Genomic DNA, 24728 nt, shown 5'->3' with positions numbered 1-24728 from the left:
TAGCATCATGAAGGCTTACTTCTGTTAAAATTCAAATCCTTTATTTATTTGGATATTTCGATTCCTAAATGGACTAGAAAGTTGTAGTTTTCAGAAAAGGATAATCTCATGTCAGTTCACATGAATGTCTATTTATTCGGACTGTAAACTATGCCTACTGGATATAATTTGAGAAAAAGGGTCAAAATTACACAAACTAAATCTCTATTTCTCATGGTGACGTAATGTAAACAAGTTGCTAATACGGAAAATGAACGCAACGGCGTTGATGTCAACTAAGTTTACCCGTGTACTGAAATATAACCCTTACACTATGGTTGACGATACTGTACTATAAATTTCAGTTAATTTTATGTACTAAAAAGGGTGATAATACACTCACGAACAAAGAATACATTGTCCACACATAAACCAATCACGCATTCACGCAAAATCACTCATTATCTAATTACTACTTAACACTGTACATATACTAAAATACTAAAACTAAACAAGCATCTGTGAGATAACATGCACATCACTCAAAGTCTGTTAAAACTTCACCAATTTTTCCGGCTCGGTAACACTATGAAGGAGAAAGGAAGGGGAAACGGGTCTAACTGTTAATGTCGAAAAATAATCAACACATATTTATAAACGTTCGATGCCCAGGGGCACGTTAATAACTATTATTATCAAGAGGCTTTCCCCCTGAAGGGGAGAAGACCCTAGCTAAAATGTATTTACCCCATATTTGCTGGAAAATATATCAGTTCGGGAGAAAACAGGAGCCCTGTTGGTTAATCTACGCGTGCATTTTGATAGCTAGCCTAACTACAATAAAACTGGATACTGCCATGTAATCACTTACTACCTACACACAAATCTATATACGTACAGGTCCTAACAACCCTAACATTTACAAGAAAATTTGGAAGGGTAAGCAGAATAATCTAAATGTTTAAATCACTGAATCTGTACTTGGAATATCACCCACTAGCATGCATCCTGTTCATCACTGTTTATATGCACCAACATGGAGTCCCTGTGATGTAATCTTCGTCTTGGCTTCTAGAACAAAGATGATTGCGGCCAGGCAGGGAACGAAGGTAGCCTCCACCAATCGGATCGAACCATTTCAGTCCCGGAATTCCAAAAACGAATAAAAAGTAGTAAAATCTAGATATAACCGGATTTGTAGGTGGATATGGACTCTAGAGAAGGGGTGAGGTGGGTTTGAATTACCTTGCCAAATTTTACATTCGTCTGAAATTACGAAAATTGATATCCAATGGTGAAACTATGTTTTAGTATGACGTCAGAACGGTAAACCTTGTAACTATTCAACTTACATATGCGAAAAGGGAATTCATGATTAACTAAAATATAAATAAAGAGGTTATTCCCTGTAAATATAAATCCTAATGGGATATTTCAACTCATTACGTTAGTTTTGACTACAAAAGAATAAATACACAATGTAATAAGATTGGAAAAAAAATTAAAAATTTCGCTAGGTACAGTGCCACAAAAAATTTCTATTACACCAGCTGTAATGATACAGTATAAACTTGTGTTTGCTATTTTTCTGTTCTTACTTAGTTTGTATTTTTTCTGTGTCCTCCCCCCCTGTTCATATTTGTTCTGTGTCCTCCTTCCTCCTATGACAAAATCAGATTTAGGATGAATCACATGATTGACAGGTGGATCATGTGAAAATGCATGACAGCTACATGCTGCTGTGGTATTATTAACCACTTGTCAGTGTGTTCCTTGATTTGGTCTGATTTCATCGTTCGAACATTTCAAACTAGTGGGAATTCGTAATACCATTACAACCGAAAATAAATTCAAATCTAGAAAAACATCAAAGAAACACAACGACAAGAACGTAATAATACAGTAGGGAATTATTACCCCCTCGGACTCCCAATAACTTCATATGTTTAAAGGAAAACGTCTATCATATCGAAAGATACATTAAAGAAACAACCCGACGAGAGGGTAATGATTCCCAAAGAATAATATCCTAAAGTGGAATACATAAGATAAATCTATTTCAAAACTAACGAGGAAACGGTCTCAAGTGTAAACAACCGATTTGGCTGGGGTCCGGATATGTGTTACGGGAGACAAAAGTAGGAGACACATATTCTGGCGTTTGGGCCCATACGCAGAAATTTCCGAAATACGGGGCCCCAAAGTACCCCTATCTGCTATAACTAGGAAGAGAATGACGTTACTTGTACACAACCGATTTGGCTGGGAACCGGATATGTGTTACGGGAGACCAAAGTAGGAGAAACATATTTTGGGGTTTGGGCAGAAACTTCCGAAATACGGAGCCCCAAAGTGCTCTTACATGCCATAACTAAGAAGCGAATGACGTTACTTGTACACAACCGATTTGGCTGGGATCCGGATATGTGTTACGGGAGAATAAAGTAGGAAAAATGTATTTTGGCGTTTAGAACCATACGCAGAAATTTCCGAAATATGGGGCCCCAAAAATGTCCCCTACATGCTATAACTAGGAAGGGAATGACGTTATTTGTACACAACCGATTTGACTGGGGTCCGGATATGTGTTAACGGAGACCAAAGTAGGAGACACGTATTTTGGCTTTTTGGCCCATACGCAGAAATTTCCTAAATACGGGGCCCCAAAATTTCCTACATGCTATAACTAGGAAGCGAATGATGTTACTTGTACACAACCGATTTGGCTGGGGTCCGGATATATTTTGCAAGAGACCAAAATAGGAGACATGTATTTTGGCGTTTGGGCCCATACGCAGAAATTTCCGAAATAGGGCCCCAAAAGTGCCCCTAAATGCTATAACTATGAAGCGAATGACGGTACTTTTAAATAACCGATTTGACTGGGCTACGGATATGTGTTAAGGAGACCAAAGTAGGAGACACGTATTTTGGCTTTTTTGTCCAAACAAAGAAATTTCCGAAAAACAGGACCCCAAAGTTGCCGTTCATGCTATAACTAGGAAGAAAATCGCGTTACTGGTACAGAATGTTGGCTTGGCTTGGAATAAGATGTTAATATATATGCAAAAGTATGTGACTTGTGTTTCTTGTTAGGTCCCACAAAAAGGAATGACGAGTATACATGTTCCCATATTGCTAGATTTTCAATAAGGCCATGAAGTTGGCATATTTGGTACCCATACAATTCTGAACAAATGTTGAGCTGACACAAGCCGTCGAGGGTGGATCTGGAGACCACGACGGTGTCAACGTGTAAAAGAATGTTTCCGATTTTCGCCTGTATTTCTATGGCTAGGATGTGTGGAAAGTGGGCGGAACTCTTATTTGCAGGAGAGTGAACATTAACATGTAATCGATACGGCTTGTGTTGTCCGTAAACCATGCAATGTTACGGAAGTAAAGTTTGCGGGCATGTCAGGTTTGGTCGAAAAGAAAACTATATCTCTTCGACTTAGGCTTACAATAGCCATATTTGGATCCCAGCCAAATCGGTTGTGTACAAGTAACGTCATTCGCTTCCTACTTATAGCATGTAGGGACACTTTGGGGCCCCGTATTTCGGAAATTTCTGCGTATGGGCCCAAACACCAAAATCTGTGTCTCCTACTTTAGTCTCCCGTAATACATACCTAAAACCCAGCCAAGTCCGTTGTGTACAGGTAACATAATTCGCTTCCTAGCTATAGTATGTAGAGAAACTTTGGGGCCCCGTGTTTCGGAAATTTCTGCGTATGGTCCCAAACGCCAAAATACATGTTTCCTACTTTGGTCTGCCGTAACACATATCCGGAAACCAGCCAAATCGGTTGTGTACATGTAACGTCATTCGCTTCCTAGTTATAGCATGTGGGGGCACTTTGGGGTCCCGTATTTCGCAAATTTCTGGGTATGGGCCAAAACACCAGAATACGAGTCTCCTACTTTGGTCTCCTGTAACACATATCCAGACCCCAGCCAAATCGGTTGTGTACAAGTAACGTCATTCGCTGCCTAGTTATAGCATGTAGGGGCATTTTGAGGCTTCGTATTTTGGAAATTTCTGCGTATAGGCCCAAACGCCAGAATACGTGTATCCTACTTTGGTCTCCCGTAACAAATATCCGGACACCAGCCAAATCGGTTGTGTACAAGTAATGTCATTCGCTTCCTAGTTAATGCATGTAGAGGCACTTTTGGGCTCCTATTTTTTTGGAAATTTCTGCGTATAGGCCCAAACGACAGAATACGTGTCTTCTACTTTGGTGTTCCGTAGCACATATCCGGACCCCAGCCAAATCGGTTGTATACAAGTTATGATTTTTTTGTTTGTTGGTTCATTGGAATGTACCCGGCGCCTCCACCAAAAACTGTTATGATTTTTCTCAATTTGTTTGGTGGCTTATTGGAATGTACCCGGCGATTTACTACCAAAATCTGTTACGTTTAGGGGGGTGTAGTGGTATAGCTCCACCGTTCATATCTGGCGAAATTTTACCAAAACTGTTATGTTGTTGCTTGTTTGAGGGATTGTTAGGATGTAATTTGGTGACCCACCATATATTTTTACGGTATATTCTTGTATTGGTGTGTGAGTTTGGTTGGGTTTTTATTATTTGTGCAATATATGCACAGGACAGGTTCGATGGGATGAACCTATATTTTTTTATTTGTATTTTTCCTCCTAGTCGACGGATTTTATATTAATTTGTGGTTAACCTTAAACTAAGCGCTTTTTTGGCTGCTAGTTTGAAATTAAGTATCGGGTACATTATTGAAAGAGAAGTAAGATAGAAGTTCGTAACTTAGAGGCTTAACTTTAAGATTGTAACTGAATTGTTTAGTACAAATGTGAGGATTTTTAGCTTGTACCTAAATTGTTAGGTGAGTTTAATAGATTAATAAATGAATAAAAAAATTTGATAAAAAGAATTTATTATAAAAGAATTTAAAAAGGAAAGAAGTAAAAGATTGTTACATACAGAGTACCTACATTTTTTTAGTATTGCATTAAGTTTAACTGAATTTGCATTACCTTACATATATGTTTTTAGCGTATAGACTGCTCCTCACTTTGCGAAGTTACTTATAAAAATGTGTGAAGAGAAGAAAATAATAAAAAGGAGAAGTTTAAGAATTACCTGGATTTGACCAGCAAGTAAGGTGTTAATGCTTGCTTAACCCTTGGCGTGCTCGGCATGTTCTTGCTTTTTAGAGAACTTGAAGTTAAAATATGTTGATGACGAACTTAGAAATAGTTTCTAAGTTCGGCAGCATACCTGAGTTTTAAGTTGTAGTACGGCGGCTACCACTGATGACAGAACCAACACAGGAGGGCTGCGCGTTTAAGACAGGATATAGGCTATGTTGGATTCACCTTTTTTATATTCTTTGGGGCAGTTTCTAGTTTATTAGATTTTACCATGTTTTATTTTATTTTACTATTTTTGTATTTTACTTTATTGCATTATATTGTACAACATTGCACCACGCGCGGGCGGATAGTTAAGGCCAATTTAGTTTTTTTACTGTTTTTATGACCTCGATTTCACCTTGAAGGAGCGCGTGGGTAGATAGCCAAGGTCAATTTAGCACCTTTAATGAGTGCGTGGGCAGATACCGACACGTGGCAGAAAGTAAAGTATAACTAGCATTGAAATTGCCCTAGCGGCCAAACATGGTACTAGCCCATGTTAGGCTATAAAGCACGCTGCGAAATTCATATTTTCATTGAAACTTTTTATTTTATGTTATATATATTTTTAATGTTTTTTTGTAATTGTTTTTAAGTAATAATAATTGTTTAAAAGTAAAGTATTCTTCCCCCCAAGATTAAAATTTTATAACAAATATTAAAACATCTTTAAATCCAACTCACTAGATTTATTCCTTCTCATCAATTATGTTTCATTTTTCAACACAATTTCCATTCTTTAATACGGCATTTTCTAGCTCTAAAACTTCGTTACCGCCTAATTTTTCAATATTAAATGCAAATTTTTAAATCTGGCTTAGCTAATTTTATACAAGATATTTACAATTTAATTATAATTTTTATTTTTCAATATCTATCTTACCTAATATTACTTTGTATCTCCGCATATTTTCCCGCCGTTCATTAACTTACGTCCCTATCGTTCATAAAATTTTACGCTACTAATATCACATAAAAATTACTTTATGTGTGTGCAAGTGCACATTCTATCTTTTAGCAATCACATTAAATTTAACTCTCCCTGCTTATATTCGTACTATACCTGCCTTACAAATTAACACTACTTATATTAACTATCTTACTATTTCCATTTTATACTATTACTAACAAAACCAAATAGCAAGCTCCAAACCAGCAAGTAAGGTGTTAATGCTTGCTTAACCCTTGGCGTGCTCAGCACGTTATCGCTTCTTAGAGAACTTAAATTAAAACATGTTGATGACGAACTTAGAAATAATTTCTAAGTTCGGCAACATATTTGAGCCGTAAGTTGTAGTACGGCTGCTACAGCTGATGACAGAACCAACACAGGAGGGTTGCGTGTTTAAGATAGGATGTAGGCACGGTTGGACTTACCTTTTTCATACTTTCCGGAGCGGTGGCTATTTTATTAGATTTTACCGTGTTTTATTTTATTTTACCATTTCCCGTATTTCACCTTATTGCATTATATTGCACCACATTACACCACGCGTGGGCGGATAGTTAAGGCTAATTTAGCTTTTTTTTTTACTGTTTTTATGACCTCGATTTCACCTTGAAGGAGCGCGTGGGTAGATAGTCAAGGTCAATTTAGCACCTTTAATGAGTGCGTGGGCAGATACCGACACGTGGCAGGAAGTAAAGCGGCCAAACGTGGTACTAGCTCATGTTAGGCTATAAACCACGCTGCGAAATTCATATTTTTATTGAAACTTGTTATTTTATGTTATATATATTTTTAATGTTCTTTATAATTGTTTTTCGTTCTGCCATCATGGATGGCACACGATTTTCTTTGTTTCGTTTTTTGTTCTTTTGTTCGCTGCTCTGCGGTTTTACTGCCAACAAAGGCCAGGAGCACAGTTTAGCCAGGCAAAGTTTAAATAAATTATTTTTTGAAAGAATATTTTTCCCATGCTTCTTGTTACTACGCTGCCTCCCGCTTACATTCCAAACCACAGTATCGAAACCCGGCCATTAGGGTCACATGCTACTTTAGATCGTAATATCTGTTTGAACCTTTCCAAAAAAAAACAGTAAAAAAAGTCTAACGTTATACGTTTATGAAGGTTTTGTTGTTTAGTAACATGCACATGCGGTGTTAAAGGGTTAAGCTGTTTGAAAAGCTTCACTTAAAACAAAAATTGTTAAAAGAACGTGTCCGATACGTTAGAAGGATATGTACTTTCTGAAATTTGCGACGCGCTAAACCTTTTACAATAAGAATGATTGTTTTTTATAAGGAACAACTGTTGTTACTTTAGATAATTACATAACTCCTCGATGTAGTGCATCAGAACTTGATAATTGGGTATAGTTGAAACTAGATTAAAACACATCAACTTCAGTGGTTTTTATGAGGTTTGTACACGTTTATTTTTTACCTCAGAAGAGAGGTTAATATGATGTATACTTTGGGACGAGATTTGCAAACTTATTACGTGTAGGTTATGTATTGAAACTCTTACCTCATTATATTATAATTTCGTTTTTATATAAATTGAGGTAAGAGGATATTAAATATTTTTATATTATTTAAATTAGGTTATATACAACTTTGGTAACATAACCAAGAGCATCGTGTTAGCGACAATTAAAAGTTTTAGAATTACAATTAGGAGAGGGTTATTTTTTTTTGGTTATGTTGAGACAATAAGTGATACCATGACTCATGTGATAAGAAATGAACATTAGAATGTAACTTGAAACCAATTATATTAATGTATTTGATTATTTATGATTTTGTTTTATAATTATTTTAATTGACCTTTTATTAACCATTAGAACTAGTCAAGCAGTTGACATTTCAATCCTCTTATGTTATTTTGTTTTTTAAACTCAGTGACTTTTCTATTTCTCAAATATCTCCCCTAAAATGACTCATATTATTTATTATTTTCTCTCCCTTCCAATGAAAAAAATTAGTTAAAATATAACCATGTCAAGTTATAGGATCGGACATTTTCATAATAAATAACTAGACAATATGACACTAGACCAAGTCCGTTTAAGGTATGAACAAATTTTAAATTAATAATACCTAAGGATTAACTATCATTATATTAGTTCTTGTACTTATTTTTTTGGTTTGTACTTACATAATTTTAAATGCTAATAACTAGGTTATAATACATAGAAATTAAACCTTAAGGATTGACATGCCACTGCTTGAGTGTATTGATAGACATGACAAACAAAAATTTTTATTTCCTTAAGAAACGGGAGATATGACAAACAGTAACTTCCGATGAACATTTTGATGGATATTATAATACATAATATTACTTGATTAAGTTTTACTAAGTTTTTTGAATGTTAACATTTTATGATTATTACAATACATCATACCGGTGGAAGATGGCATGATGTATTGTAATATTACAATATTACTTTACGATATTAAGTTATACAGGAGGTATGGCTTTGTGTGAATGATACTATTAGACGGGTGATCCGCTTTACAGTTAACTTTTAAGTTATCCATAGGTTGAATAAAATTAAGTACTGTAGTAGGATAAGATCTTTGAAAGGAAGGCTATTTGAGTCATGCGAGAAGTTATTGTCGAACAGGAAATTTATATGAATTGGGATTACTAGTTGCATAGATAATTATATAACCTTACTTTTTTTAGTATAGTAGTTTGGCTTTGAACCTCATTAGCATTATGACCATTACTGAATTGAAGTTATAGTAAGAAGAGTTTAATTTTTGTGGAGAAGTTGTTTAAGCTTATATTGAACTATTTTTGTTTAGTTATTTTCATTTAGAAATAACCTTTGTATCAACACCTTATAGGGGTACTGAGACGTTATCGATTAACGAATTAATGGATTCCTTCTCTGTCATTTGAAGTTTTATGTTTAAGCATAGACTATTTAACTTTAAAACTAATAATAATAAAACCAATAGGATGAGGATGTTTAGAGTTTAGTTAACAGCCTGACTGGTTGAATAATTATTGCATTGTTATTTTTATAAAAAAAACTAAGTGGCGCATACGAGTGAATCAGCTTTGAACCCGTGATCACGATTGTTGATAACTAGCGGCAACCTCTTATGATTAGTATCTATTAATATTTTTATATACTATGTTTTACATCAATAAGCATTGTGGAGAGGTACTTTTGCCTGTAAGTCCGGAGTTTAGTTTTAAGTTGATTCTCTCGCATGACAAAAGAAAAAGTTCAAAAATCTAAAACAAGATTAAATTTTTGTTCTTGTGGCTTATTTAAGCTAGCAGGAAATTTTGCTTTGTTACAGAATACATATCTTTGTTGTGCGGAAACAGTTCTTAGCACAGAAGTTAGTGCGGTTACAAACAGGATGTAGTGTTTTCGCTCCATCGACTAACTGCTAACAACAAGTTGATAAAATACCCTTTTTAAGATACTTATTCTTTTTATAACATTGCCACATTAAAAATTGCAATATACATTATAAATTAAAATTTACGTCTTTTATATTTTAATATACCAGCTTGAAAAACAGAGTATCTACAATCATCAGTTATTATTTTTAATTTTTATGCATAGTGACGTAGTGGACAATTTTCAGCGGAGTTTGTTTAGCTGGAGACGGTTGATTTATCCAGGTAGTTTTTTTATATTTTTTGAAATGGAATTATTATTTTATTACTGCACGGGGTGACATGACGCGGGGAGACGGCGTTTAGGTGAGTATTACAATTTTCCTTTATCGTTATTAACGTGGCCGTGATTTTATGTGGTGTACAAAGCCGTGTCATGGCAAAGTTTCCCAGTGAATTGTGAATTGGATTTTAATTTCACCAGTGAATTGTGATACGTTTGTGTTTGTTTGTGTGTCCTATGGTTTTGTGACAAAGAAAAGAAAGTAAAGTGCGAAAGTATTACTATTTTTAAAACTTATCTAAGCCTATGGCGGGAGTTGAAAGAGGGACTCGTAGCAATGACGGGTAGTGATTAGTTTTGTGAACATACCCGTTTGTCAAAAGTAATTGAACTATTCGTATTCAGTGCATTGCTTGTTGTGTGGTGTTACACCGATTTGTTTTGAATAATGATAAGTTCGACGGGAGAAAAGACGTTATAATTTCTTAAGCAATTGGAAACTACAGGCTCACTGTATATTTGTGTTTACCTACTAAGCTTATGTTTTTTTTTTAAAGTAATCACAGTGACTGAATTTGAATAAGTATTTTACAAAAAAGAGAATACACGGTGTTTTAGATGTAGTGGATGTGGTATAAGCTTGCCTTTTGTAATAATGAAAGAGGGTGATTATTACTGATTATTACTGATGGTATTAAGGTTCGAACACCGGTGGCTTCCTTCTTCCTAGCCGGAAAGACGGACTACGCGGCACTTTGGGATTATAATTAAGAATCTTGGTGAACTAGTAAATAACTTAATTGCATCAGCAAAAGGCTGAGGCAGACCACAAATACCTACCTTATTAGGTCCTCGACGAATTTGAAGAAATGAAACAGTGTTTATAAAGAGACTGTATCGTGATTAACAGAGAGTACAGTCGACCATACATTAGTTTGCTTAGGCCTCGAAGGGGGTACCTCCGAAAACCAAAAGCACCGACTCCTAATAATGGATTGTTTTTTTTTAATAAATATGTATGAATACGTGAAGTACTAATACTTGGTATGAAATAATGAATGCACAATCGTTTTGCTCGATTGTGAGAGTTGAACTTGCACATTAGGATAGGAGGAGGGCCCAGTCTTGGGTCGAACGCGAGACTGTTGGTATACTAGCACCGGTGGTGTAGTGCATGACTAACAATTTATTTAGTGATTTTTTTTGTAGCCAAGACTTCAATATAAGTTTTAATATAATTAAATTGAAATAATTCCGTAATATACTATGTTTATAAATTAAAACTTTGTATTATAATATTTACCGTTCTTAAGCGAGACGTGGCACAGTTATAATTGATGATTAAAAAGTTTCTCAGTTCGTATAGTGAGGCAACTGATGATTTGCCCCACATCTTACTTCACCCTATAGGTTGTAGTGGAAGTATAAAGTATAATTTTCCGAGATGAATAATTTTATGCCAGCTTGAATACAACTTCACGCCTTAAATTCACGGGGGCGAGTTAGACATCCCCTCTATTTGGACATGCAAACTGTATTATAACATTAGCCAATTTTTATTGAATTTTGAAAGTTTAATAGTTTTTATAGTAATGACTATTGACCTCGGTAACTTACAGTAATACTCTTAATAAATTAAAATCAGAGAAAAGTACTTAGCTTATTTTATGCTTGTTGTTGCCGTAGCTTTGTTTTTAGCATAAGAATTGTATCTTAATTAATTTGAAGACTATATACAATAAAAGCCATTTTGGTTATTCTTAATAACTAATACGGTAATAGTTTTCAAATAACACTACACAGTATACTATTAAACTATTAGAATATACCTGGATATTTAAAGAAATTGTTTATTTACTTAGTCACTATGTACATTAAGTTGCGTATACCTTTGGTTTTCTGCTTACAGGTTGCTTGTTACAACTACTATATACATTGAAGAAAACTGTATATAATTTTATTTACAACTGACAGAAGCACGATATAATCCAAGCAGAGGCAACAGATTAGGAACATGATGACAGAAAACTAAACGTAGTTCGAACAGTAAGCAGGTGTAGAACAGTATATTGTAGCCATTTATTATTATTATTTTTAGCAGATGGACACAAGAATATATAATTTTCATTTTTTTCAGTCCAGACCTCATACGTCGACTGCAGTTCGATACTAATAAAATATATGTATGGTATTATGATGTTTAGTGTTTTAATGTTTAAGTAGGTTTCTGTTGCTATTACGCTACCATATTTGTGGTACTGCGCGACTTTTACCATAATACCATATCGTATTTTTTATGTGGTAAGTTGTATGTTGTATATTAACGAGGTCCATTGCAGTATCCTTCAGGTTACTTATCTGGTCTACGGGTACATGTACTGTAGTTAACTCGAATTTATTTATTTTTTTTAACATCCATTGAGTAGCACCCTATGGGCCACGTCAATTGTAAACATATGGAACATGGTTACTAGCGCAAAACATATATATAAGGTAATGCAAATTCAGTTAAACTTAGTACAATACTAAAAAAAAAGTTTAATTACTCTGTATGTAACTCTCTTATACTTCTTTTCTTTTTAAATTCTTTATAATAAATTCTTTTTATCATAAAATTCTTTTTATTCATTTATTAATCTATTTAACTCACCTAACGATTTAAATACAAGCTAAAAATCCTCAACTTTGTGGTAAACAATTCAAATACAGTCTTAAAGTTAAGCCTCTAAGTTACAAACTTCTATGTTACTTTTCTTTCAATAAAATACCAGTTACTTAATTCCAAACTAGCGGCCGAAGTGAGCGCTCAGCTCAAGGTTAATCGTGGACTAATATAAAAAAATCCGTCAGCAAAAAAAAAAAAAAAAAAAAAAAAGTAATATAATAATCCATTCTTCAAAAAAGAGTTCCCTAAAGTCTTTCTTTAAATAAAAAAAAAGTATAGGTTCATTCCCTTGAACCTGTCCTGTGCGTATGTTGCACAGGTGGTAAAGCCCCAAACTCACACACCATCACAACAAAACACCGTAACAGTATTTGCTGGGTAACAGGATTACATCCTAACAATTCCTCAAACAAGCAAACAACATAACAGTTTTAATAAAATTTCGCCAGATATAAACGGTAAAGCTTTACCACTACACCCCCCCATAATCGTAACAGTTTTTTGATGATAGATCACCGGTTACATTCCGATAAACCACCAAACAAAAAAAAAATCATAACAAAGTAATGTCATTCGCTTCCTAGTTATAGCATGTAGGGAACTTTGGGGCCCTGTATTTCGGAAATTTCTGCGTATGGGCCCAAACGCCAGAATACGTGTCCCCTACTATGGTCTCCCTAACACATATTCGGACCCCAGCCATATCGGTTGTGTACAAGTAACATCATTCGCTTCCTAGTTATAGCATGGAGGGGCACTTTGGAGCCTCAGTATTTCGGAAATGTCTGCGTATGGGCCCAAATGCAAGAATACGGGTCCCCTACTTTGGTCTCCGGTAACACATATTCGGACCCCAGCCAAATCGGTTGTGTACAAGTAACGGCATTCGTTTTTTAGTTATAGCATGGAGGGACACTTTGGGGCCCCGGTATTTCGGAAATTTCTGCGTATGGGCCCAAACGCCAGAATACGTGTTTCCTACTTTGGTCTCCCGTAACACATATCCGGACCCCAGCCAAATAGGTTGTGTACAAGTAATGTCATTCGCTTTCTACTTATAGCGTGTAGGGGCACTTTAGGGCCCCGTATTTCGGAAATTTCTGCGTACGGGCACAAACACCAGAATATGTGTCTCCTACTTTGTCTACCTAACACATATCCGGATCGTAGCCAAATCGGTTGTGTACAAGTAACGTCATTCGATTCCTAGTTATTGCATGTAGGGGCACTTTGGGGCCCCGTATTTCGGAAATTTCTGCGTATGGGCCCAAACGCCAGAATGCGTGTTTCCTACTTCGGTCTCATGTAAAACATATCCGGACCCCAACCAAATCGCTTGTGTACAACTAACGTCATTCGCTTCCTAGTTATTGCATGTAGGGGCACTTTGGGACCCCGTGTTTCGGACATTTCTGCGTATGGGCCCAAACGCAAGAATACGTGTTTTCTAATTTGGTCTCCCGTAACACATATCCGGACCCCAGCCAAATCAGTTGTGTACAAGTTACGTCATTCGCTTCCTAGTTATAGCATGTAGAGGCACTTTGGGGCCCGGTATTTCGGAAATTTCTGCGTATGGGCCCAAACGCAAGAATACGTGTCTCCTACTTTGATCTCCCGTAACACATATCGGGACCCCAGCCATATCGGTTGTTTACACTTGAGACCTCGTAAGCATAATCGGAAGAGCCAAATGCATAAAGAAGTTTTCCAATTCCCAGGAATTCTGTTGCCACTAACACAGAACTAGGAAGATAATAATGACGATAAGTATACACAATTATTTTGAAATTATTTCTTTGTTTTTTTTTTTAAAAAAAATAGGCATTGCTTTTGTTGTTTATTGAAATTTTACTTTGAAAATGCTGAACGACAACGCATGTACCCTAGGTGTTTTATCATATTCAACATGTTTATGTGCTTATTTTATCGAAAGTAACTCAAACTGTCACTTATATGTACCGGTAATGTAATTTTTATTTTAATCTTGTGACATTAAGAAGATAAAATTAAATGCATAATTTACACATTTATCTTGTTTTGCACATCTTGTTTTCCTCGTTCCCGTTACCAGGAAAATATTAATATGAACTTTGAATTTAAAAATTTTCAACTGATAATGGATAATATTTATATTGAACACAAGTACTTGCTTTTCATAATTCATTATCTCATATTGCAAACTACAAACTTCCAACCATGTTTTGGTTCCTGTGCTTTGTTCTAACGTACTTTGCAAAAATAATATTTTGTTTTCAGCGTAAGTATACATAAAAATCTACTAATAAGTTATCTTAATATCAGCTTATAAATAATAGAACGAATGCGAAAACGTACGTCATTATCTTACGTAAGACATGTTTGTAGTACGATCTCAAATATTTATAAAGAACTTCTATTGGTGCTACATGGAATCAAAGCAAGGATTAAATTGCAATTTATATCCTCAATGTTCCTTCTGACTATAGGTATAATGGTTACTTTAGCCGTATGTGTCACTAAGGAAAAGGGTTTTCATTTGTATGTCAATAAAGTGTAATCTCTGAATAATGCACTTTGCTGTGACATGACTTTGTTGAGGGGTTTCCGTCACAGAGGGGTTACACAAATTTACATTACTCACTACTGATGTGCTAACTGTATGCATTACACAGTAAATACATTAGTTATAAAGCAAAATAAAGGTAAAATATCAAATATGTACTCAGTGCTGAAATTACTGCGGGAATGAGGAGGATAAGTACGTCTGCAAAGAAACAACAGCATAGGTAAGTGATGTGTTCATATGACCTCCAAAACATCATACTTGTGTTCTAATTCAAGTATCGAAATAAAAACATACAACGTTAGTAGGCATATTAGGTATATATTGACAATTCATTGTGGACAAGAAAACTAATAATTTCAAATTCAAATTTTGTAGCCTTTCTGAGTAGTGGCTCATTACGTCATGAGTTATTATTACAAAGACATTTTGTGAGGGAGGTATTTTTTTGTATACTGTATTGCATCACACACTTATTTTCAAATTACGGAAAGTATATAATGGGCTCAATATGTGTAATGTGAGAATAATGCATATACATTGTCAAGATGTTGTTAATACATTGAGGGAAGGAAAGACAATGTCTCTGATGTTCCTGTAATAATACATAAATTTTCGCCGGACAAACGGCTGTCCGTACTATGATGATTTTCGGCAGTGTTGGGTAAGTTACTTGTAAAAATGTAACGCGTTACAAGTTACTTTACTTTCCCTTAAAATGTAACGCGTTAGTAACGCGTTACTTGCCCCCAAAAAGTAACTGTTACTTTACTTCGAAAGTAACGCGTTACTAATGCGTTACTTTTAGGTCCGAAACTTAAAAATGTGAAAAAAATTATGACTACAATTTTCCGTACTACTATTACTACCGCTATTATTATTATTATTATTATTATTATTATTATTATTATTATTATTATTATTATTATTATTATTATTATTATTATTAATAATAATAATAATAATAATTATAACAACACTATATTAAAAAGAAAGATACGCGGTTTGTATTTGAATACTAAAAAACTAGTTGATTGTCAACCTCCGTAGTCGTGAAGTCTAGGAGTCAAAGACATTGTTCACGAGCTTCTGAATTTGGGTTGAGGCTCTAGGTTGAGTATTCGGGCTCGAGCCAAACACTGTTAAAAGTTAGAGGGCACTGGCGAAATATCTTCAAAACTGCTCGGCCCGGGTTTAGAATTGTCAACGACTCGAGCAGCTCGGCTCACAGCTCATTCACTATCGACCCGAACCGAGAAGTGAGCCGAGCCAACAGCTCACTCAACCGACTCGGCTAGAGACCTCGGCCCATTTGAGCCGAACCGAGCAAATGGCTCATCCCTACCAAGCCAGCTCGAGCCGATGGTTCACCCCAAGTGAGCCGGCTCGAGCCATCTTCTCAGTTGAGCCAAGCCGAGCTGAGCTTGTTATAAAAAATCTCTTGTGTTCTCGTTATCGAGACGAGACGAGATGCGAGCAGTGTCCCCTCTCGTGAGCAACACTAAAAGTATTCCATGGCTTTCGTTTTCCAGTGTAATCAGGCCATGATTTCAAGACGACTTAAAACGAACGAGCCATTTATCAAACTCGACTGGACTCGAAACTCGACGCGAAAAACTGAATCAGCTTGGAACTCGACTCGAGGATATTACCCTTGACTTGACTCGAAACTAGACTTGAATTCGAGTCGAGTCAAGTTTTAGTTTGACTCATGTTCATTCCTATGCGTAAGAAAAAATGGTTGCTTATTATTCTGCTAAACTAATTATATAATAATAATAATAATAATAATAATAATAATGTTGTTATGTTAAATAAAAAATAAAGAATATAGAGAAACATTACACTACTATATAATCAACGAGACTCTAGGATAAGCAAACTGATCTGAAAGAACTCCAATATTACATACCATCAGCGAACTATTTTCTAGTAATAAAGTAGGCCTGCTCATCACAACACAGTTTATTCATATTAACCCCTTACTGTATATCGTTAATTATGGCACCCTAGTTGATGATAAATATTTTCCGCGGGGCACTACAGACACTTTACTTTTAAATTCTCTCTACCATCATCCTCAGCTCTTAAGAAAAAAGTATTCTTTCAAATGTTCGAACGGTAAAATATTTTCGTTCTTCACCTTTATAAAAACAACACCAATCAAAGTAAAATAGACTACCGGTATCATTGCACTCCTAGTTCACTCACTGAATGTAAGTTATTGATTTGGAGCAATCAAAATCTACGACAAAATCTTCCAGGTGCTTGCAATCAGTACACGTGATTTCTTTAAGGCTGTCCTCATCTTCAAAAAACAGCAAGTGGCACTACGAACTTATCTGTTTCTCTGTATGTTGTGACTGTCGGTCACTGACATACGTAGTTCATGCTCGATTGTTTCATTCTGAGAAATTCACTTACAGGAAAGAAACGTTTCCGAAAAAAATACATATATTGTAGTTACTCATCAGAAATGTAACGCGAAAAAAGTAACGCAAACTAGGTACGTTACTTAAAAATTTGTAACGCGTTACCGTTACAGTTACTTTGGAAAAAATGTAACGCGTTACTAGGAAACGTTACTTAAAAAGTAACGCGTTACAAGTAACGCGTTACTTGCGTTACGTTACTTCCCAACACTGATTTTCGGTACAGGATGTTCCACTGTATTACCCTGTATTACCTGTTTTTCACACTTGTTTTATGAGGCAAGTCCACGAGACGTCAGTGTAAGTTAAAAAGTACTGTAGAGTCACTAGTGTTCGCTATGCAAGATAATTTGTTCGAATTTTCTTATTATTTCTGAGATCATTATGTAGCCCATCCGATGGCAACCCCCATTATAGAAGAGAAAAGTCTAGTCTGTGAGTAACACTAATATGTGTCATTACATGTGCTCTCAGCCTGAAGCCATTAAATGTAGACAGGTAATTTTCTGATTTAAAACTATTTTATAAAGATTAAATTCCAATTTAAAAAATATGTTGTTACAATTTAGTTATTTCAAACTAGGACAAGGGCCGTTAACATATTTAGATTTGAGCATTAATCCTTGTGTAACCGCCAAATTAGTTGCTGAGTAAGTTGAAAAGAAGATGAATGTAAACAACCACAGTTCAGTACGCTACTGTATACCTACTTTTGGGCCACTCTGTATTTATAGTGTAATGTCCCACGTGATGTAGTATGTAAACAATTCAACACACCAATGTTAACAAACACCACCACGTAGTTTAGCAAGAGGATTTCACACCAAATGGATCTTCTACAATCACCTGCAGACGACGGGCTTCTAGCCCCTCCCACGGAGCAGCAGCGCTACCGCCATCCAAGGAACCCTATGGACGACGGCAATTCTGAACCAGTTTTCTGGTGTCCATCCCACTGTTTACCACGGAACATTAGGAGTAGCCTAACCTGCTAGTCTGCTACGGGACTACGCCTATCCTATCTCCTAGCTTAGCCTGCTACGGGGCTCTGTCTGGGAATCCTAACCTCAGCCGCTTAGCTTGCTACGGGGCTCTGTTGGCCACTTAACCCTCCTCTGCTTGCTACGGAGCATTGGGTTCTTAATAGGGATGGCCAGAACCTGTTGCTGGTGGAACCGGTTTTCGGGTCTGAACGGATCCGGTTCTAGAAGATCCGGTTCCGGAACCGGTTTTTCAGATCCAGGCCTGAACCAGTTCCGGAACCGGGTCTGAAAGACTTATCTCCAAGAACCGGTTCCGCTTGAACCGAGACTTTTTGACCATCCCTACGCTAAACCCGAGCTGCTGGCAGGCTGTGAACAGTGTGCTAGATGAAATGGCGGAAGCAATAGGCAGGCGCCCAGGCGGCGGTCGCTTGTCTCATTTGACTAAATAAACTCGGTAACTGGCAAACTGATTGGCTAAACAGGCAAACTGGCCAACTCTTTTGGCTAAACACCCACTGGTGGACCATATTTTTTTTCTGGGGACACAAGCGGGTCTGGGCGGGGAGGGCACAAGCACATGGTCCTTTTTGCAGTGTTTTGAAGGTGAATTTTGTGCCTCCTTTACGGGTCTTTGGGGGCTTTCGGATCCAGGTCTGGAACCGGTTACTAAGATTCGGTTCTGGAACCGGGTTTTCAGATCCAGATCTGGAACCGGTTCCTAAGATCCGGTTCTGGTACCGGGTTTTCAGATCCAGATCTGGAACCGGTTCCTAAGATCCGGTTCTGGAATCGGGTTTTCAGATCCAGGTCTGGAACCGATTCCTAAGATCCAGTTCTGGAACCGGATTTTCGGATCCAGGTCTGGAACCGGTTTCTAAGATCCGCTTCTGGAACCGGTTCCAGAAGCTGTTCTGAAAACCGGATCTCCGAGAACTTTGTGGCCATCGCTAGTTCTTAACTCCCCTCTGCTTAGCCTCCTACAAGGCTCTGTAGAGATCCTGTCTGCGACCTTACGGTCAAAGACTACCTATAACTAACCTTGTACATTTGGAGAGGTTATTTGTACAGTATTTTGTAAAAAATACTTTCATAGTGAAAAGTTTTATAATAAAAATCGGTAGTGGGAGTCGATTCCGGACACTCATTTTATTAACGCTCTACTTATAACATATATGAGACAAAGTTTTACAATAGAAAATGGCGTATTTGGCGTATTTAGGGAGCTATTGGGTTCAAGCTCCTCCCCTTGAAATAAATATGTTAGTTTTTCTCATTCCATGTACAACAATAATCATGCTTAGCATTCCTAAGAATTTAATTAATTATCCATTTTGATATGCTCTTTGTTCAGTAAAAATATTGTATTTGTCAAATTTCATTCAATGTAAGAACTACATTCTTTTTTTCTTTCTTCCATCCATTCTACTCTTCTGTTTCTTTTTCTTAGTTGTTACTTTCCTTCGCTTCCCCTATCATACTTACGACCGTTGTTAGTTGTGATTCAAGTTAGCCGTCGTCAGTAACACCAAACCTAAAAGGAGCTGATAAGCGAAACTGGTGTTCCACACCAACTTGCATGGATATCAACAATGGGACTTTAGTTATTAAGCAAAGGAATGTTTACACCACTTACAAGTAAAGGTTCTCTCCTAAGAATCGGGATCCGGAAACTGCGTATGTATTTAGATAGAGGAGGGCCACGAAGGAATACTGCTGAAATATGCCGGGCCGACAGCAAAGGATAAATCCAATAGGGCCGCCCGAAGGTCATGGCAATCGAATTTTGCAAGCAATCTCTCATCCATTTCCCATAGGCAGATTGACTTAATGTTTTGCAGATTGATATATGCATAAACACTAAACATCTATGGGTTTAAAAATTCGCGGACGTTGACGTATTGAACCCAATATGGCCGATCAAAATGTCAATGTGTCAACGACTCGTGTCTGGAAAACGATGGAAGTACAGTATCACAAACGTGTACGAAAATATTTTCATTTCATTTCAAACAGATAACACAGGCACTGGCAACATTTTTAACTTATTGGCATTTCACCTGCAAAATCTGTTCCAGTGAATTGTATGTGATTTTCATGCGAAACCACCTGAACTGTTTACAGTGTATATTTTATATGCGTATTTCGCGGTTATGTTGGATACATGATGTAGAAATTGTGATCCATTTGTATTATTTTCCTCACCTACTAGTGGTAATGGATCTTTACACCAAATTTAGTTTTTGTAGTACGAGCTGTTAGGTTCAGGATATTGTTCTTCCATATTGGTTTTTAGATGGTGATATTTTGAACCGCTTAATACTTTTTGTACACGTCTAGTGATACTGTACTTCCATAGTACATTTCGTTTTCCAAACACGAGTTGTTGACACATTGACATTTTGATCAGCCATATTGGGTTCAATACGTAAACGTCCGCGAATTTTCAAACCCATAGATGTGTAGTGTTCATACATATATCAGTCTACAAAACATTAAGCCAATCTGCCCATGGGAAATGGATGAGAGTTTGCTTGTAAAAGTCGATTGGAAGGAGGGACGCGGTGGCTCAGTGGTAGAGCGTTCATCTCCGGTGCTTGGGGCCCCTGGTTCGATCTTAGCTCGTGCCGTGTGAACTTTGTGGTGGACAAACACCGTGTTCTTGGGTTTTCTCGGGGTTTTCCCGTTTCCTCCCACTTTCTTCATTCCACCATTTCATTCATTTCTCATAATCACCATCTCCTTTAGCGTAACCGGCGTAATCGTGGGACGTAAAACTTAATTTTTTTCATTCATTTTTTTTCGATTGGCATGACATTCGGGCGGCCATATTGCATTTATCGTTTGCTTTGGGCCATGCATATTTCACCAGTATTCCTTCATGGGTTTCCTCTATGTAAATATATACGCAGTTTCCGGATCCCCGATTCTTGGGAGGGAATCTTTACTTGTTAGTAATAGCAAATGGTAAATGATTGAATTAAAGAAAATAAAGATGGGGATAAGTAGAACGGGAAATTAGGTAGGCAAAGATGATGCTTTCTTTTTCTTCTAAGAATAAAATAAAAGGTTAGATTACTGGTAATTTTTTTGTGTGTATCATATCACATATGATTCACCAGTCTGCAATTCTTGCCATTAAGATTGCGATCAGTATATTTCAGCTTCAACTGGTCTCAAGATTTTCTTTCTGGTAAAAACGTACACAGGTAAAATTGAATATTTCCATTTTTTGCAAAATGAAATCAGTTAAGTTGAAATGGGATTACAAATATTCAATGCGTGTTTGCAAAAGTATAATTTCAGATGTGCCTGGGGTCAGGGACGGCGCCAGAAACGCTTGATGGGGTGGGCGGAAAGAGACGGACATAGTTGCTGGGTGGGCGGACAATGAAAATGAGAACTGGGCAATGTATACATGTTTTTTACAATAATTAAATTTCATTTTGTATACTCTTTAGTTAGCTAAAGCTCAGACCGAAATAGGGGCGGAACAAGGATATGGAAAACAGCTGTCTTGGCCTTATAGAAGGTACATTTCCGGCATTCGCCTCGTGAAACTGAAGAAATGCAGGACTTAGGATGGGCTGCGGGAGTACGTGGCTATATGCTCGACCTACCGAATTCCGTGTGGCAGACACGCTATCTCTATTTCCAGCTTTTTAAAAACATAGTAACGTTGTGTACTGTGTAGTCGATGAAATTCAAGACAGCTTTATCTCCTCTCCCTCCAAGAATGCACATGAATGCATAGAAATAAAAGAAGGTTCAAACAACACAGACTAACAGATAATACTCAACCTTTCGTTAATAAAATAAAATACACAATAAGTAGGTAAAGTAAAACAAGATTTTTTGACGTGATCTCTATATGCAGCAGTAAAGACCTATGTTACTAAAATAATAGGAAAATTCGACAGCATGATTGTTTGATCATAGCTTACATAGATATCTTTGAAACTGAAACTCAAGTTAGCAAAATAAATAAATAAATAAAAAAAATTATAAATTGCATAAAGAAGGAAATAGCAATTAACAAAACTTCGTCATGATACGCAGAAAGAATAATGTATTTAAACTATGAAGGGCTGATCACATGGTACGAACAGGCTCACAATAAACTTTCATACCTGCACTTTAATGAAGAGCAACGCGTCGATTTTTATGTCCAGCATCGAATGCGTTTACCACATTCTCTACAGAAATATTCATTACAAGTTTTCTTTCTACTGAGAGGAAACAAAGATCGCTTAGGTGACCGTTTGCCATTCGATTTCTTAGATACGTTTTAACCCGTCTAAGATACAAGAAAGAACGCTCACATGGTGAACTAGATACAGGAATGGTGACAACAATTACGGCTAATTTGTGAATTTCATTAAAGCCACTTTGAAAGGATCCATTACTTTAGTAAACTGACAAACGGAGGTAATTTTGCATTGCTTTTCGTCCTCATAACGTTTCAAAATTTTCAGAAGTTTCACTATCGACATCACATCCATAATGATGTGCAAGTGGTTCAATTTTCTCAAATGAGAGGAAGTGTTCATTTTTGGGGTGAAGACAGTTTGTCCCACATAGAATACCTGTGTTTTCTGTAAAATGACTATTCATTTCTGCAAGTATTCTGTCAAGTACAGGAAGAAATATTCTAAGCCTGTACCGTAGTCTTCTTGTTATTGGATATCTTCTTCCTCAACCGATATTTGCTCACTCATAATATACTGACGTAAATGATGGGGCAGTGATCGTGTTCTGGACATTGGACCCGTTAGAGATATACAGTTAATTTCAGCAAAGACTCAAAGACTCATTCCAAATTTTTTTGAACTCCTCGACTGAGTTTCGAATTTCGATAAAATAACCCACTACACCCTTCGTAACTAAAACAGCATTGGCCAGTGTGCTCTCCTTATTTTGTAGATAACCTGACAATCTTTCCAACTTTCTAAGAAAAAGTGTGAACAAGTTGAGTTGGGGCAAACTTAAAATTAACTTCACTCAATAGACGTCTTGCTTCAGAGGAGCGACTGCAATTTTCATTACTTATCTCAGCAAGTGTTAGAGTAACTGCCCTAAACGTTCTCTTTATAGCCACACAAGCTGCAACCTAAGATAAACGGGTAAACAATATTTCGTTACTGGTTCAGAAGACACTTAATGCCATAAATAATACTATATATTGAATACCATACAAAGATAGTACATTAGAATCTGTCATTTTGTGTGTAGTATCACTGACGACACCTCAGCAATATACAAAGGACGCGATGACCAATTAGTGGAAGCACATTATGATGATGCAGTGTCCTGTAAGAAGATCGGTCTTTGGCTCGAAAGTCCCTTGGCAAAGTGAACAAATGATGACTTGCCATAACCTTTCATGGAACGATGATAACGTCCTAAGAACGGTACCTAGAGTAGGATCCAAATAACTTATATTTCCACTGGGAATCGAATCCGGAACTCACCGGGGACACTGGAAGGTCAATAGGAGTAACATTATTTCGCATCTGTTTATTTTCATGGTAACTGTTCGGACAAAATGTGGACCAGCGATCGTGTCTTGTATTCAGGTAGTCTTTGAAACAGTCTTGTATTCAAGAAAAGTGGCCTGATCTAGTCCAATAATTCACATAACTGTTTTTGTTTGAGCAACCAGTCTAAAAATATCAACCCCGCAGGCAAATTGTCATTCGGACAAGCGCAGGGTTCGGATTACGGTGAGTTTGGATTAACGCGAGCAGCCTGTATTGCTGATGGAGAAACAAAATTACGAAAATGTGTAATTAAATGAGCTCGAATAAAAGCAAGTCACCTTTACTCATGTCCAATAGAACAAGCTACCAGTCATGTTTACACCATGCGAGCAGGGGCGTCATTTAGGGAGGGCAGGAGGGGGCAATTGCCCCCCCAAGAGTTTGAGGAATACATATACTTTAATCGATTGTCTATTAATATACTAGTACAAAACGAAAAAGTCTTATGTCGGTGGTGCTCTTGCCCCCCTCAAGCGAAGTGTGAAATGACGCCCCTGCATGCGAGTGGAAACGATATTAGCAATTCTAGCCATGCTACCTTTATTGGTCCACAGCAATTTACGAATTATCTGGGAATGATGGGGAAATCCACCTTTAAAACTAGATACACCATGTAAGTTTTATTTTATTTTATTTTATTTTGTTTTATTTTCTCCTGAAGTAAAAACTGGAATTAGAAAGGACGGTTTACATGGATTGTGATGTCAAATAATGGACTTCAAGGGCTACAAATATTATCACTGCCGTGTCTTTATATATTACAGTTATGAATTTTCACGCGCCAAAATCTTAATACATTTTTTGCCAATAAAGGAAAC

General features: G+C 36.7%; 1 protein-coding gene across 1 annotated transcript in view; it reads left to right on the top strand.

The window, feature by feature from the left end:
• Positions 1-14585: 14585 nt before the first annotated feature.
• LOC145694085 (glucose dehydrogenase [FAD, quinone]-like) overlaps positions 14586-24728 on the top strand; it is a 61234-nt gene continuing 51091 nt past the window's right edge. The window contains exon 1 of the mRNA XM_081770214.1: positions 14586-14670. Within this exon, the coding sequence (XP_081626340.1) occupies positions 14610-14670 (61 nt within the window). The 5' untranslated portion in view covers positions 14586-14609. The remainder of the gene's footprint in view (positions 14671-24728) is intronic.

This window comes from Thermobia domestica, chromosome 9 (genome assembly GCF_964235325.1).
Source record: "Thermobia domestica chromosome 9, izTheDome1.hap1.1, whole genome shotgun sequence".
Classification (NCBI taxonomy): Eukaryota; Metazoa; Arthropoda; class Insecta; order Zygentoma; family Lepismatidae; genus Thermobia; species Thermobia domestica.
The sequence above is the reverse complement of the archived record's forward strand: the minus strand, read 5'-3'. Positions and strand labels throughout refer to the sequence as shown.